The sequence below is a fragment of the Tachysurus fulvidraco genome, chromosome 6 (assembly GCF_022655615.1).
Source record: "Tachysurus fulvidraco isolate hzauxx_2018 chromosome 6, HZAU_PFXX_2.0, whole genome shotgun sequence".
In the NCBI taxonomy this organism is placed as follows: domain Eukaryota; kingdom Metazoa; phylum Chordata; class Actinopteri; order Siluriformes; family Bagridae; genus Tachysurus; species Tachysurus fulvidraco.
Genome location: NC_062523.1, coordinates 8,418,850 through 8,430,910, shown reverse-complemented (window position 1 = coordinate 8,430,910; position 12,061 = coordinate 8,418,850). Strand labels below are relative to the sequence as shown.

The window sequence follows — 12,061 nt, the reverse complement described above, 5'->3', positions numbered from 1 at the left end:
AACATACTTTAGTCAATGCATTAACATAAACCGTGTTTTGCCTTTCAGTCTGCACGTCAGTAAGAGCAGCTGTTAATTAATATGAATGAATCAGTCATTTCTAGCCAATCAGTTATAATTACAGTCTGGCATTATATCATTCTCCACAGTGTTCTCACTAAAGTGTCTTGTTTGTCGTCCTGCAGTAGTTTCCTGGATGAAAACAAGAAGCTGACTCCTCGCAGAGATGTGCCTTCATACCCAAAGGTAAATCTACAGACCTGTTTTATATGCATGATATTCTAGTATTAAATTCATTTTATTAACTAACAGCATATTTGTAGACAGTTCTTTGTGTTCTGCATTTGACCTATACAAAACACCTGAAATCATGAAAAGGGGCTTCATTATTGCTTTGTTTTATTTTAGTTTGATTTTATGAGAGCTCTAATGCCGTAGACATAATCAGCTGATGAGATAAGACTTGACGAGCCCTTTATGAGACAATTAGGATAGAAAAAAAAATGGTTCAGAACGGTTTGTACCCAGGAATTTAATACACTGAGTTATTTGATGTTTCTTGCTTTTTATTACTGTTTAAATCCTGTTGTCACCGCAGACTTAGCAAAAATATGTGGAATAGCAATTTAGTTATCATGCTCTAACTATAAATAAGTACTGTATATAAGTCAGATGATACTGGCTATGCATATAGATATACTACATCTACTACACTCATCCATAGTGCTGGTTAATCTGTAAAACATAAATATATGGTGGGCTACAGATGTCTAATTAGAGGGATAAATATTTTGGCATCTGATTAGATTAGATCTATTAGATCTGTTCTTCATAAACAAATCATTTCCATCATTTCACAAAACATTCATAATTCACTTATTCCAAAGTTTATTAGATAATCAAACTATTTTAGATAATGTTAAACCCAAAATGTTACAACATAGTGAGTTCAAATCTATTTACAGTGTAAACAGTGTCTACAGTGTATACAGCCGTCGCATGATTTGTAGGAGACATTTAGTGTGTTTGTGTCATGTCAGAGTTACCATAATTTCGGTATCTGATGTTTCAGTGGTAGGGTGCACCGTGGCTTAGTGGTTAGCACGTTTGCCTCACACCTCCAGGGTTGGGGGTTCGATTCATGCCTCCACCTTGTGTGTGTGGAGTTTGCATGTTTCCAAAATTGTCCATAGTGTGTGAGTGAATGAGAGTGTGTGTGTGAGTGAATGAGAGTGTGTGTGTGCCCTGTGATTTGTTGGCACTCCGTCCAGGGTGTATCCTGCCTTGATGCCCAATGACGCCTGAGATAAGCACAGGCTCCCCTGAGGTAGTTCGGATAAGCGATAGAAAATGTTTTACCTAGTTTACCAAGCTAGTTGAATTCTCAGACATCGAAAATGAATTGTTTCTATGGAAATACACACAACTCCTGTTTCTACTTGTTCTACTGTCTATAATGTTATTTTGGCTTCTATCTATTACTAACTATTTAATTACTCTAACAAAGTAATTAAAGGCAATGCTAACCCCATTTCGTCGTTTTGTACCACTGTGTAGACACAATGACAATAAAGAAGTTCATTTATTTATTCACCTTAATTTATTTACCTTTTTATTAAATAAGGAAAAGTAACAGTTTTAACAGACACATTTTTACAATTATTTATTTGTAAGCACTTTATCCTGGTCTGGAATCCATACCAGCATTTTATTGGCCAGGGACCGCCCAAAAGGTCATCTGACTGACATATAAAGCAACCAGTCACGGTTAGTTTTGTTCAGTGTCATGTTTAGGGGCGTGAAAGTTGATGTCCCTATTAAAACAGACCGGTGTGAAACCCATAGTTTATACATTTAAGAAAGTCATGCAAATTAATTAGCCTATACTATGAATTTCACATCATTTGGAAAATCATTTGAAAAATCCAGCATTTAGCTGATTCTCATAATCACACATTGTCACCGTTATAAATATAATGGCTTCCTTCTTCCAGGAAGACCATTAAAATACATGACACAGTAATCCTGTAGAATCCAACCAATCAGGTGACAACTTTGAAACTCCTGAAGCGCTTCAATTTTTGCTTCATATACATCAGATGCGATACCAGATGCGATACCACTAGGTGCGATACCAGTTCATCACTGGACATTATTCATACACCAAATCAGACCTAGTATCGTTTCAGAAAAGAAAATCCATACATCAGAATGCTTTTGTGAGGTGGAAGAAATCACAGATGGTGTGAAACTCCTGTTGCAGCACTGTACCAAATTCCTGACATTATACTCAAAAATTCTTTATCTTTAAAATCTCTTCTGGCAGCATTTGTTAATGACCTCAAACCTCAAACAGTAACAAGTTGAAGCTTACCAAGAGATAGTTATGTCATCAGCATGGACTCTTCACACGATGATGTAATTCTGACATGACCAGAACACAGTAATAAGCGTGATGCGTACTGTAGCAAGTGTGAATCAGGTGTGTAGAGATGGCCCCAGCCAGGCGTTAGGAGCAGAGGGTTAACTGGGAGCTCTGTCTGCCTGCAGTACATGCTCTCGCAGCAGACCATAGATGCCCTCAGAAAACCCGCCTTCGACGTCTGGCTGTGGGAATCCAATGAGGTAAGATTCACTAATATTGTTCTCCCTGACTTTCTTCTCTCTCGTCTCTTGTTTGCTGTCGTTTCCCTCCTGTGTATTTGTCTGGATTGTACATGGGTATGTGTGTAGTATCACCTGTCCAAAGAGACGATAGACGCTTTGAGACAGCCCATCTTCGATGTGTGGCAGTGGGAACCTAATGAGGTGAGGCCAGGGAGGGAATTAAATATTTATTGTTCCCTAATGTTTAAACCTTCATCAATAAATTAGAGGCTAAATTTTTTATTTCACACAAAAGAAGAACTTATGGTCATCTTTTAGCTTAAAATACAGTATACCATACACAGGGCTCCTTATGAAATGATTAAAAAAATATATTTAAGAAGTCTATTCGAATCCTGCTTTGATTTTAAATGTGCATTTTTTAATCACATCATCTTCTGAAAATCCACTCGCCGCTGCTGAAGATGGCCTCGTACAGACAGCCTAAAGATAAATGAGATAATTGTGAATAGTACCACTTAGAAACTACTGTATAAAGATGGTTCTGGAGTGCAGTTGCTACAAACAGTTTTGCCCTTAAGCCTCCATCATCGAACAGACGATAACGTTTACATTTTTATTGCTTACAGTCTCCAAGCTCCTGGTTACATAATAGCACTTTTTGACAATATAGTGCAATTCTATAGAAGGGAAATGATTTATAATCAGACTCTCTGTCATCTGGTGTCACTCAGAGGAGGATGGTTTCTTCCTTATATCGTCTAAGTGAGTTTTTCCTCGCTATCGTCATCTCTGGCTCGATCGTCAGTGAAATATTCTTAAATGTAAAATCATTTATATCTGGAATTTATATATTACTCTAATTCTGCTTGTGACAAATTCCATCGAAAATGTTATTTGTGAAAGGCCTTTTGATCTCACCAGCAAAATGACTTCATATGTTCTTAGGTACAAAAGAAAATGAGGGTTGTGAGTTTTTTATCCGTACAAAACTCTTGTAGTTAGTAATGGGAATGAGGACATGGGGGCGATACTTTTAAATTGTTAGCATTGGCAAAATCACATTTTTTAAAGATTACAAAATCAAAAGACCTTCGCAGTGCTTTATCTTCGGTCTGTACACAGACAAGGACACGGGCAGCTCTCTGACGTCAGCTCTCTCTCTCTCTCTCTCTCTCTCACTCTCTCTCTCTCTCTCTCTCTCTCTCTCTCTCTCAAGAAAGAGATGGTCCAAAGCAATTCACAGAAACAGAAAATATCTATAAATACAAAAAAAATAATATCTACATCTTTGTCAAATAGCAGAACTTTTTTAAAGGTCAACCGTAACATGCACCATGCATTAGTCATCAGCGTAGAAAGTTTTGTGTTAGTTCCAATGTATTCAGTCGAGTGCCTTAATATAAATTTGTGATTTGAATTGAAACCAGATTTTGTCCTAAAGATGCTGAAAATTAATCAACGTCTTCTGACCCAGCAGTTTCAAGAATTCAACAACAGTGTTGTGTTACAGTACTAATAATCTATGGCTTAACATTTTTCATCAAGATGTTCTCCACACTACAGATCAAGATCCATCAAAAAAAGGAGTAGACTAGAAAAGGTTTAATTAGTCAGTACTTTAAAGCAAAACGTAACCTACATAGGTATGAATGCATATTCCTTACAAACGGTATATTTCTATCTCAGGTAACATTGGTGCTTTTACAGATGACATGACCTGATAGTCTAATGCTTTATGTGTTTTCCAGATGCTCAGTTGTCTTGAGCACATGTATCATGATCTGGGTTTGGTCCGAGACTTCAACATCAACCCGATTACACTGAAGAGATGGCTGGTAAGGAAAGCTCTTGGACTGTTCAATGTACTGATGGAAATTTTTCAAAATTACAGAGTAACCCAAACAAAATTATTTACATAGTGTGTGTATATTTGCGTATTCTGAAATATATTTAATTGTCTACATACATTTATTTGAGAAACAGGATTATATTTGCCAGCTGTGTTACAAATTCAGAAAACTGTAACGTACTAAATCAATAACGGACTATTTATATATATGATGAAAGGAAAAATAAAACCGTGAGGGAGCAAACTAGCATTTGACCAGTCACCACAGCTATCACTGCTCTCTAGGTATCGCTAGAGTTTTTAACAAATTTTAAACACTCCAAATTGCGAGTATGAGCGAATGTGCAAACATACAGTACATCCACTGTCTACTTTATTGGAAGCTTTATTTACGCACATGCATGCTCCCCAAAAATGAAAGGTTAAAGAATATATCGTCGCTGTCAGGCGGAATCCTCGTGTCTCCAAAGCCATTATTTTTCAGGAAATTAAAAAAATTTCTTATCTGCAATGCACAGGGTTTAGTCCAGGTTGCAGTGGATTGTCTTGCGCTAAATTCCAGTCCTCAGACAAGCACCAGAACTAGCGGGAGTCAAGATTTTTTTTCTTTGAGCCCAGTGTTTTGAAGACATTTACCTCAGAAGACGTGTTGATTCGTTGCGACTCTTAATCTTGAGGATATGCCGCGAAGCTCTCCCACGGAGTGAAGAAGAGGTGGACAGTTGAAGTGTCCAATGGAGTTAAGAGATTTACGCTCAAGCTATTTTCAAGACTTTAGATTTCTTAATAACTTGTAAAAATAACAGACCCACGTGGGGACTGACGAATAGCATCGATATGTGAAAAAATATGAAATTGACCAAATTTGGAGATAGGAGGTTTCCGCCGAACAGCGACGATATACTTTTCTGCTCCCTATGGTTAAAAAGAGTGCTTATTTGATTTTTCCTTAGATTTCATGTTAGCTCAGACCATTCAGACAGATCTCCTCTGAGCTCTCTTGACCTATAACATTGACCATGAGTTTCAACATCGTGCTGATGCCATATGATCGGCTGATTAGATAATTATACGAACGAGCAGGTGTACAGGGTTTCCTAATGAAGTGCTTGTATTGTCACCTTCACATGATAGGTGCTGAAGCCCTGACCAGAAAGAAGGAATGAATAAATAAATGATAAAGTGGAAATGTAATGAAATATATGTATGAAGAATATTATATACAGTGTGGTCAAGATGAAAGACCTGTGACATGTTTTATAGAGTGTAATACAGTGTGATATTAGCATTGTGCAATGATACAGTAATTTGTACATTGTACCTGTACATGTGGTACCCGTTGTGTAGATTATGTAAACCAATCAAGGAAGTCTAAAGTGTCAAATCTAGTCATGCACCTGGCTGTTTGACTGCTACTAAGCATGACATTTTAATGCAAAATTACTGCAAAAACGTTAATTTTTTTTTTCTCTTTTTGGTTTTATAGCTCTGTATTCATGACAACTACAGGAACAACCCATTCCACAACTTCCGCCACTGCTTCTGTGTCACACAGATGATGTACAGCATGATCTACCTCTGCAACCTACAGGTAATACACTTTTTATAATCTGCATCCTCTTATCCTACACACAGTCACAGAAGGTTTATCTTCCAGTGACAAAATTTTGTATCCCATTAGGAAAAACATGGAGAAGACTAAAAAATTTCATTTATAGCAAAAAGACTTAACAGAATTTGTAACATATTGTACATTTAAGATTCGACTTTGAATATAATACACTTGCGGTCAGCAAATCATTTTTAGTTTTCCATTTGCATAAGCATGGGGGGTACAAACTTTTGCCCTTAAGCTGTTTTATATTGATGTTCATCTTGAGTAAAATTAGAAACCATTCATTTAAATAATTTAATTTTACTGATTATTACAGGTAAAAAGTATGATATACTGTATGATACATACAGGCTGAGACGATACCTGACTATTTATAGACTTGCGGAGATGTACATGAAAGTATGAGAGTAAACTAACCTAAATACCTTTAAAGGGTATATAATTTATGCTAAGTAGTAATGAAAGGAAATGAAAGGCGGAGTGTGAGATGAATGGAAGGGAACGGAGGAGTGCAGAGAGGAATGGAAGGGTACGGAGGAGAGTTTAGGAGTGCAGAGAGGGCGTATGAAAAGGGGAAAAAAGATTCTGCCTATTTAGAGATGCTCTTTAGTCTCTCATTTTCCTATTTTGGGCTTCAGTTGCCATGGACATCTATTTAGAGGGTTTCCTCTTAATAATCCAGTCTATAATGAGTGCAACCACTGGACAGAAAATTGCTTCCTCCTGTTCAGAAGAGCTGGGGAAAATTTAAATACATATACACACACCCACTCTCTCTTTCACACACACACACACACAATTTTTCCTCCGGGGGAGGAAACCGGAGTACCCAGAGGAAACCCCCGAGGCACGGGGAGAACATGCAAACTCCGAACACAGAAGGCGGAGGCGGGAATCAAACCCCGACCCTGGCGGTGTGAGGCGAACATGCTAACCAATAAGCCACCGTGCCCCGTTATACTGTTTCTCAGTGAAACAACTGAGAAAGTTGTGTATTTATAAAAGGAATGGTAGGCTCTGATTGTGTTAATTAAAGGCTAACTTAATTAAATTGCATGTTTACAACAAGAGAGTGTGAAATGGATTTACTCTTAGCACACCAGAATTGATTATTTATAATGGCAAATGTTTTTGTACCACATCAATGTGCCAATGCTAACCATTGTTATACTTTTTAAAATGATATGCCAGTTTAGGTGCAGTTTAAAGGAAGATAAAAATGAGTGGAGTACGGTGTATTTTGATATATAAAGATTTGTCCTTTTCAGGGTTAGGATGTAGAGTGATAGTGATAAAATGGGAACCGGAATATTAGTAATCTCACAGTAAGCCATGTGTGTTTTACAGGAAAAGTTTACACAGGTAGATGTTCTGATCCTCATGACTGCGGCTGTGTGTCATGATTTAGATCATCCCGGATACAACAACACGTACGATAATCCCTATAAACATATAAACATGTGCATTATTATAAATATTATTAGTCTATATTGTTTGTTATATATTAGAGTCACTGCAATCCTGAATATGTCTCTCTCTCTCTCTCTCTCTCTCTCCCTCTCTCTCTCTCTTTCTCTGTCTGTCTCTCTCTCTCTCTCTCTCTCTCTCTCTCTCTCTCTCTCTCTCTCTCTCTCTCTCTCTCTCTCTCATGTATTCAGGTATCAGATAAATGCACGGACAGAATTGGCAGTGAGGTATAATGATATTTCTCCTCTGGAAAACCACCACTGTGCCGTAGCCTTTCAGATCTTCTCCCAGCCAGACTGTAACATCTTCTCCAACTTCGATGCTGAAGCCTTTAAACAGATCCGTCAGGTGTGTTTGAGAGTAATAAGATAATTCAAATATAAATAAATAAATAAATTCAAGTGTGTGACTATGGGACTGTGGATCAGGCTGTTTACTGTAGGTGTAAGTATATATATATATATATATATATATATATGCACTACAGGGGATGATTGTGTTTATTCAGATGATGCTTCAGGATTGTCTCTTGTGGTCAGCTTGTTTTTTTTTCCAAGAAAAAGTGTTTTACTGTTTCATCAGTAACATCACTACAGTATAGTTTAATAGAGTAATTAAACACAGAAAAAGAAAAACATTTTTCTGACATTTTTGTATGGCAGCTGTGTGAACTAAACACGGGTAGGAATCAAATGAGAGCAATGACACAGATCTATCATCCAATCATCGGTAACTAACAGCATGTTTTCACCTGAATTGTATGGATTTAATGTGATCCTAAATAAGATAAATTAAAGTCAGATTATAAATATAAACTTGGATCTATTATGTTCTGTCATTCAAAAGTCCAAGAATAAAATGTTCTCTAACGCCACATTGTTATTGTACAAATTCAATTCACTTCAATTAAAATTTCTTGTAAAGCACTTTTACCAATGGACATTGTCTCAAAGCAGCTTTACAGAGCATATGAAACATAATACAAAACGTTAATATTATACGATAATATTAAAGATCCAAGATTAATATTAGACTTTATATTTAAATGTGTGTGTATTTATTTTCAATGACCAAGTCAGAGGTGACTGTTGTGAGGAAAAACTCCCCTAGATAGAAGAGGAAGAAACCTTGAGAGGCCCAGACCCAGACACAAAATTGAACCTCATCCTCATTTGGCACTGTAGGGTGTGATTATTAATATACAGTCCGACAGTTGTGTATTGATGAGGAGGTTGTTGTCCTCAAAGACCGCATGTAGTTGGCATCTTCTCTTAGAATGTCCGAATACTTCCTGAAGCAGAATCCAACTGAAGCTGGTACATCTCTAGATACCTCTGGATCCTCACAGGGTTGGTCTCAAATGGAGCTGTTACAAGCTTTAGATACCTCGGGATGTTTAGAAAAAGAGAAGCAGTGAAGAATTAGTGTAGAGCGTATTTACATTATGTTTATAAAATTAATCTGTATTTTTTATATATATATATATATTATGCTGCGGCACCCGGGGAGCAGTTGGGGGGTTCGATGCCTTGCTCAATGGCACCTCAGTCGTGGCCGGCCCGAGACTCGAACCCACAACCTTAGGGTTAGGAGTCAAATTCTCTAACCATTAGGCCACAACTTCCCCAATCTTGTATTAGTTATACTGTAACTAATCTTGTATTAGTTAAAATACATTGTACTTTTTTATTTTGTCCTAATGCTGTGGAACATTTTGCACTGCTGTATGTGAGAAATTAATGTTTGCTTGCTGTTTTGTGGCTTTCAGAGTTTAAAACTACTCAGAGTTTAATAATTTTGTACCTTTTTCTTTCTTTACCAGGGCACCATCACTCTCATACTAGCTACAGACATGGCTCGTCATGGCGAGATTCTGGACTCCTTCAAACAGAAGGTGGAGAACTTCGACTTCACCAATGAGGAACATGTCACCTGTGTGAGTACTGAATATAAACCTTTTATGTGAGAGCATTTATTAATAGCACAGATGTTTATGGGTGCACATAGTGACCTCCAATGGACTGGTGTTATATCCAGGGTTCTGGTGACTGACTTTGGATCCATATCCATCCAGAGCAGGATAAATAGAATAGAACAGAAACCTTTATTTGTCACATATGCATTACAACACAGTGAAATGCTTCAGATTACTTTGGAAGTTGGGGTCAGAGTGCAGGCTCAGCCTTAATACAGCGCCCCTGGAGCCCAACAGTGGCAGCTTGGCAGTGTTGGGGCTTGAGCCTTAACTGCTTGAGGCACCTCTGCCCATAAAGTGCACACTAAAGATGAACAAATGAATAAAGTCCAAGCTGGTTCCTGACTGCAATTGTTTCCGTGTCTGTTAGTTGAAGATGGTGCTGATTAAGTGCTGTGACATCTCCAACGAGGTTCGGCCGATGGAGGTGGCCGAGCCCTGGGTGGACTGTCTGCTTGAGGAGTACTTCATGCAGGTGAAAAAAAAAACGAAAAAAAAACCAAGTCCTCTAATGATTAAGTTGCAGTATCTTTTTAATTGTCTCATTTTAGTTGTCTTAGTGTGTTTTATTCTTCTGTCTATTAGTCCATCCTTAAAAATATTTTGGTTTGCAGTAACAGTAAAAAAAAAAAAAGGTCGGTAGGTAGGTCTATATTTTTTTTTTTAAGTTTCAATGAAAAGTACAATTTTGGTGATGGTGATTACGTAGGTATGACTTAAAAACAAATTAGAATATCGGGCGCATCATTTTGATGCTGGGCACAGTTTTTCCAGAACTTCGTGCCAAGTTAAAGCGGTGTCGAGCTGATTTAATGAATTTTTTTATATGTATTATGGTGCCCGAACCCGTTAATATTATTGTATTGCTTTTGTATTAGTTGTTTGAAGAGTAAAAAAAAATAATGGTCGGTCTTAACGCAAATTTACAACCGGCAAGTCGATTGGACTTTTTTAAGGATGGCCTTTCCTGTTAATTATTCAGAAAGCTTGTTGACCATCTTTTCTCTTTCTCTTTCTTGTCCAAATGCAGAGCGACAGGGAGAAGTCCGAAGGCTTACCTGTCGCTCCCTTCATGGATAGAGAAAAGGTCACTAAGCCCACAGCTCAGATCGGCTTCATTAAGTTTGTCCTCATTCCCATGTTCGAGACAGTGATGAAGGTGAGATGACGATCAGCGTGATGTTTTTGACAAGATCTCAGAGAGAGTGAGCTTATTAAAATAACCATTGATTTTTCTGGTCACGTACATAATGCTTCTTTTTTCATCTGTGTGTTCCAGCTGTTTCCTCAGATAGAGGAGGTGATGGTTCAGCCACTCAGAGAATCACGAGACAGATACGAAGAGCTCAAACAGATCGATGATGCCATGAATGAGGTCTGGGCTTCAGAAATCATATTTTGCTCAATATATCTGTTTTCTCTCAGTCTGATACCTGTAGCTCTTCTTCATTCTTTCCTTACAGGTCCAGAAAAAAAAGAGTGAGAACCTCACCATGGGAGGGAAAAAGAAATGAGGTGAATGTTAAACTTTACAGCTCATAAACAACACGAATGACATACTGTAGAAAACTCAGTTAATCGTCATGTAGTTCAGAGATTTAGACAATTTGATTTATTCTGAAAGGTCTTTCTGTTTGAGCAGTTGTATATACAGCTCAGTCAAAAGTTTGCATCCTTCCTGGTTTCCTGCTTCTAATATTTACTTCATAATTTTATTGACAAAATGTATTTTTAAAAAACTTTAGCTGAAAATATCAGAAATGCATCTGGGGAAATGGGAGAAAAACATTTTCCCTGAACTTACTAAATGATTTAAATAGGCAAAATTAAAAAAAATAAATGGAAGAAATAAAAGAAAGAAAAAAAAAAGAAAAAGAATGCCTCCGGTCTCCAGCTCTGAACTGAAGACAACAATTATCAAGAAAAAGAATGGGAAATTGGCCAGTTGAGTTTGAACACAATATTTCAAGAAGATAAAGGACACAAAATTTGTTCCACAGAAATTTAAAAAATGTAGTTTGTAGTTGCTTTTTTAAAATGAATTAATAAAACTCTTTGGCAAACTCCTGTTATATGTAGAAAATGTGTCAAATATTTTGTTGTGTGCGTTTATAGGGGGAAAAAATTCTTTTTGCATTCCTATAATTGATTTTGTGTGTGTGTGTGTGTGTGTGTGTGTGTGTGTGTGTGTGTGTGTGTGTGTGTGTGTGTGTGTGTGTGTGTGTGTGTGTGTATTTTTTAGTCAGAAGAATCCTGATCCTGAATCTGGATCCTGTAGTTTGGAAAGCTGATGAATGTAGAGTGACGTGACGTGCTGGAAAACTTCCCAGACAATCCAAAGCCTCTTTCAGGGACTGTGAATCGTGATCAGTGCACACACAAGACACCTGACATTATTCCATAGATAATATTCTCTATTTGCCTTGTTTTTATTTGGTTTTATATATATATATAAGATATATTATTTGGGTTGTACAGATTTTTAGTCACTTTTGTCCTTTATTACAAAAATAAAATGTTTTAAATATAATTTTTTTTGTCGTAT

The 12,061-nt window shown here is 37.1% G+C and overlaps 1 protein-coding gene across 5 annotated transcripts in view; it reads left to right on the top strand.

Moving 5' to 3' along the window:
- Positions 1 to 12,046, top strand: part of pde9aa (phosphodiesterase 9aa) — a 31,304-nt gene extending 19,258 nt beyond the window's left edge. For 3 of the 5 annotated variants that reach the window (XM_027174680.2, XM_047815400.1, XM_047815401.1), the window contains 12 exons: positions 186 to 246; positions 2,551 to 2,625; positions 4,359 to 4,445; positions 5,946 to 6,050; positions 7,422 to 7,504; positions 7,733 to 7,889; positions 9,364 to 9,477; positions 9,887 to 9,991; positions 10,547 to 10,675; positions 10,796 to 10,891; positions 10,980 to 11,031; positions 11,759 to 12,046. In XM_027174680.2, coding sequence (XP_027030481.1) covers positions 186 to 246; positions 2,551 to 2,625; positions 4,359 to 4,445; positions 5,946 to 6,050; positions 7,422 to 7,504; positions 7,733 to 7,889; positions 9,364 to 9,477; positions 9,887 to 9,991; positions 10,547 to 10,675; positions 10,796 to 10,891; positions 10,980 to 11,030 — 1,063 coding nt within the window. In that variant the 3' untranslated portion in view covers position 11,031; positions 11,759 to 12,046. Of the gene's footprint in view, positions 1 to 185; positions 247 to 2,550; positions 2,626 to 2,733; positions 2,809 to 4,358; positions 4,446 to 5,945; positions 6,051 to 7,421; positions 7,505 to 7,732; positions 7,890 to 9,363; positions 9,478 to 9,886; positions 9,992 to 10,546; positions 10,676 to 10,795; positions 10,892 to 10,979; positions 11,032 to 11,758 lie in introns of all 5 variants that reach the window. The other 2 variants (XM_047815398.1, XM_047815399.1) reach the window with 2 other exon arrangements.
- The last annotated feature ends 15 nt before the right edge of the window (positions 12,047 to 12,061 follow it).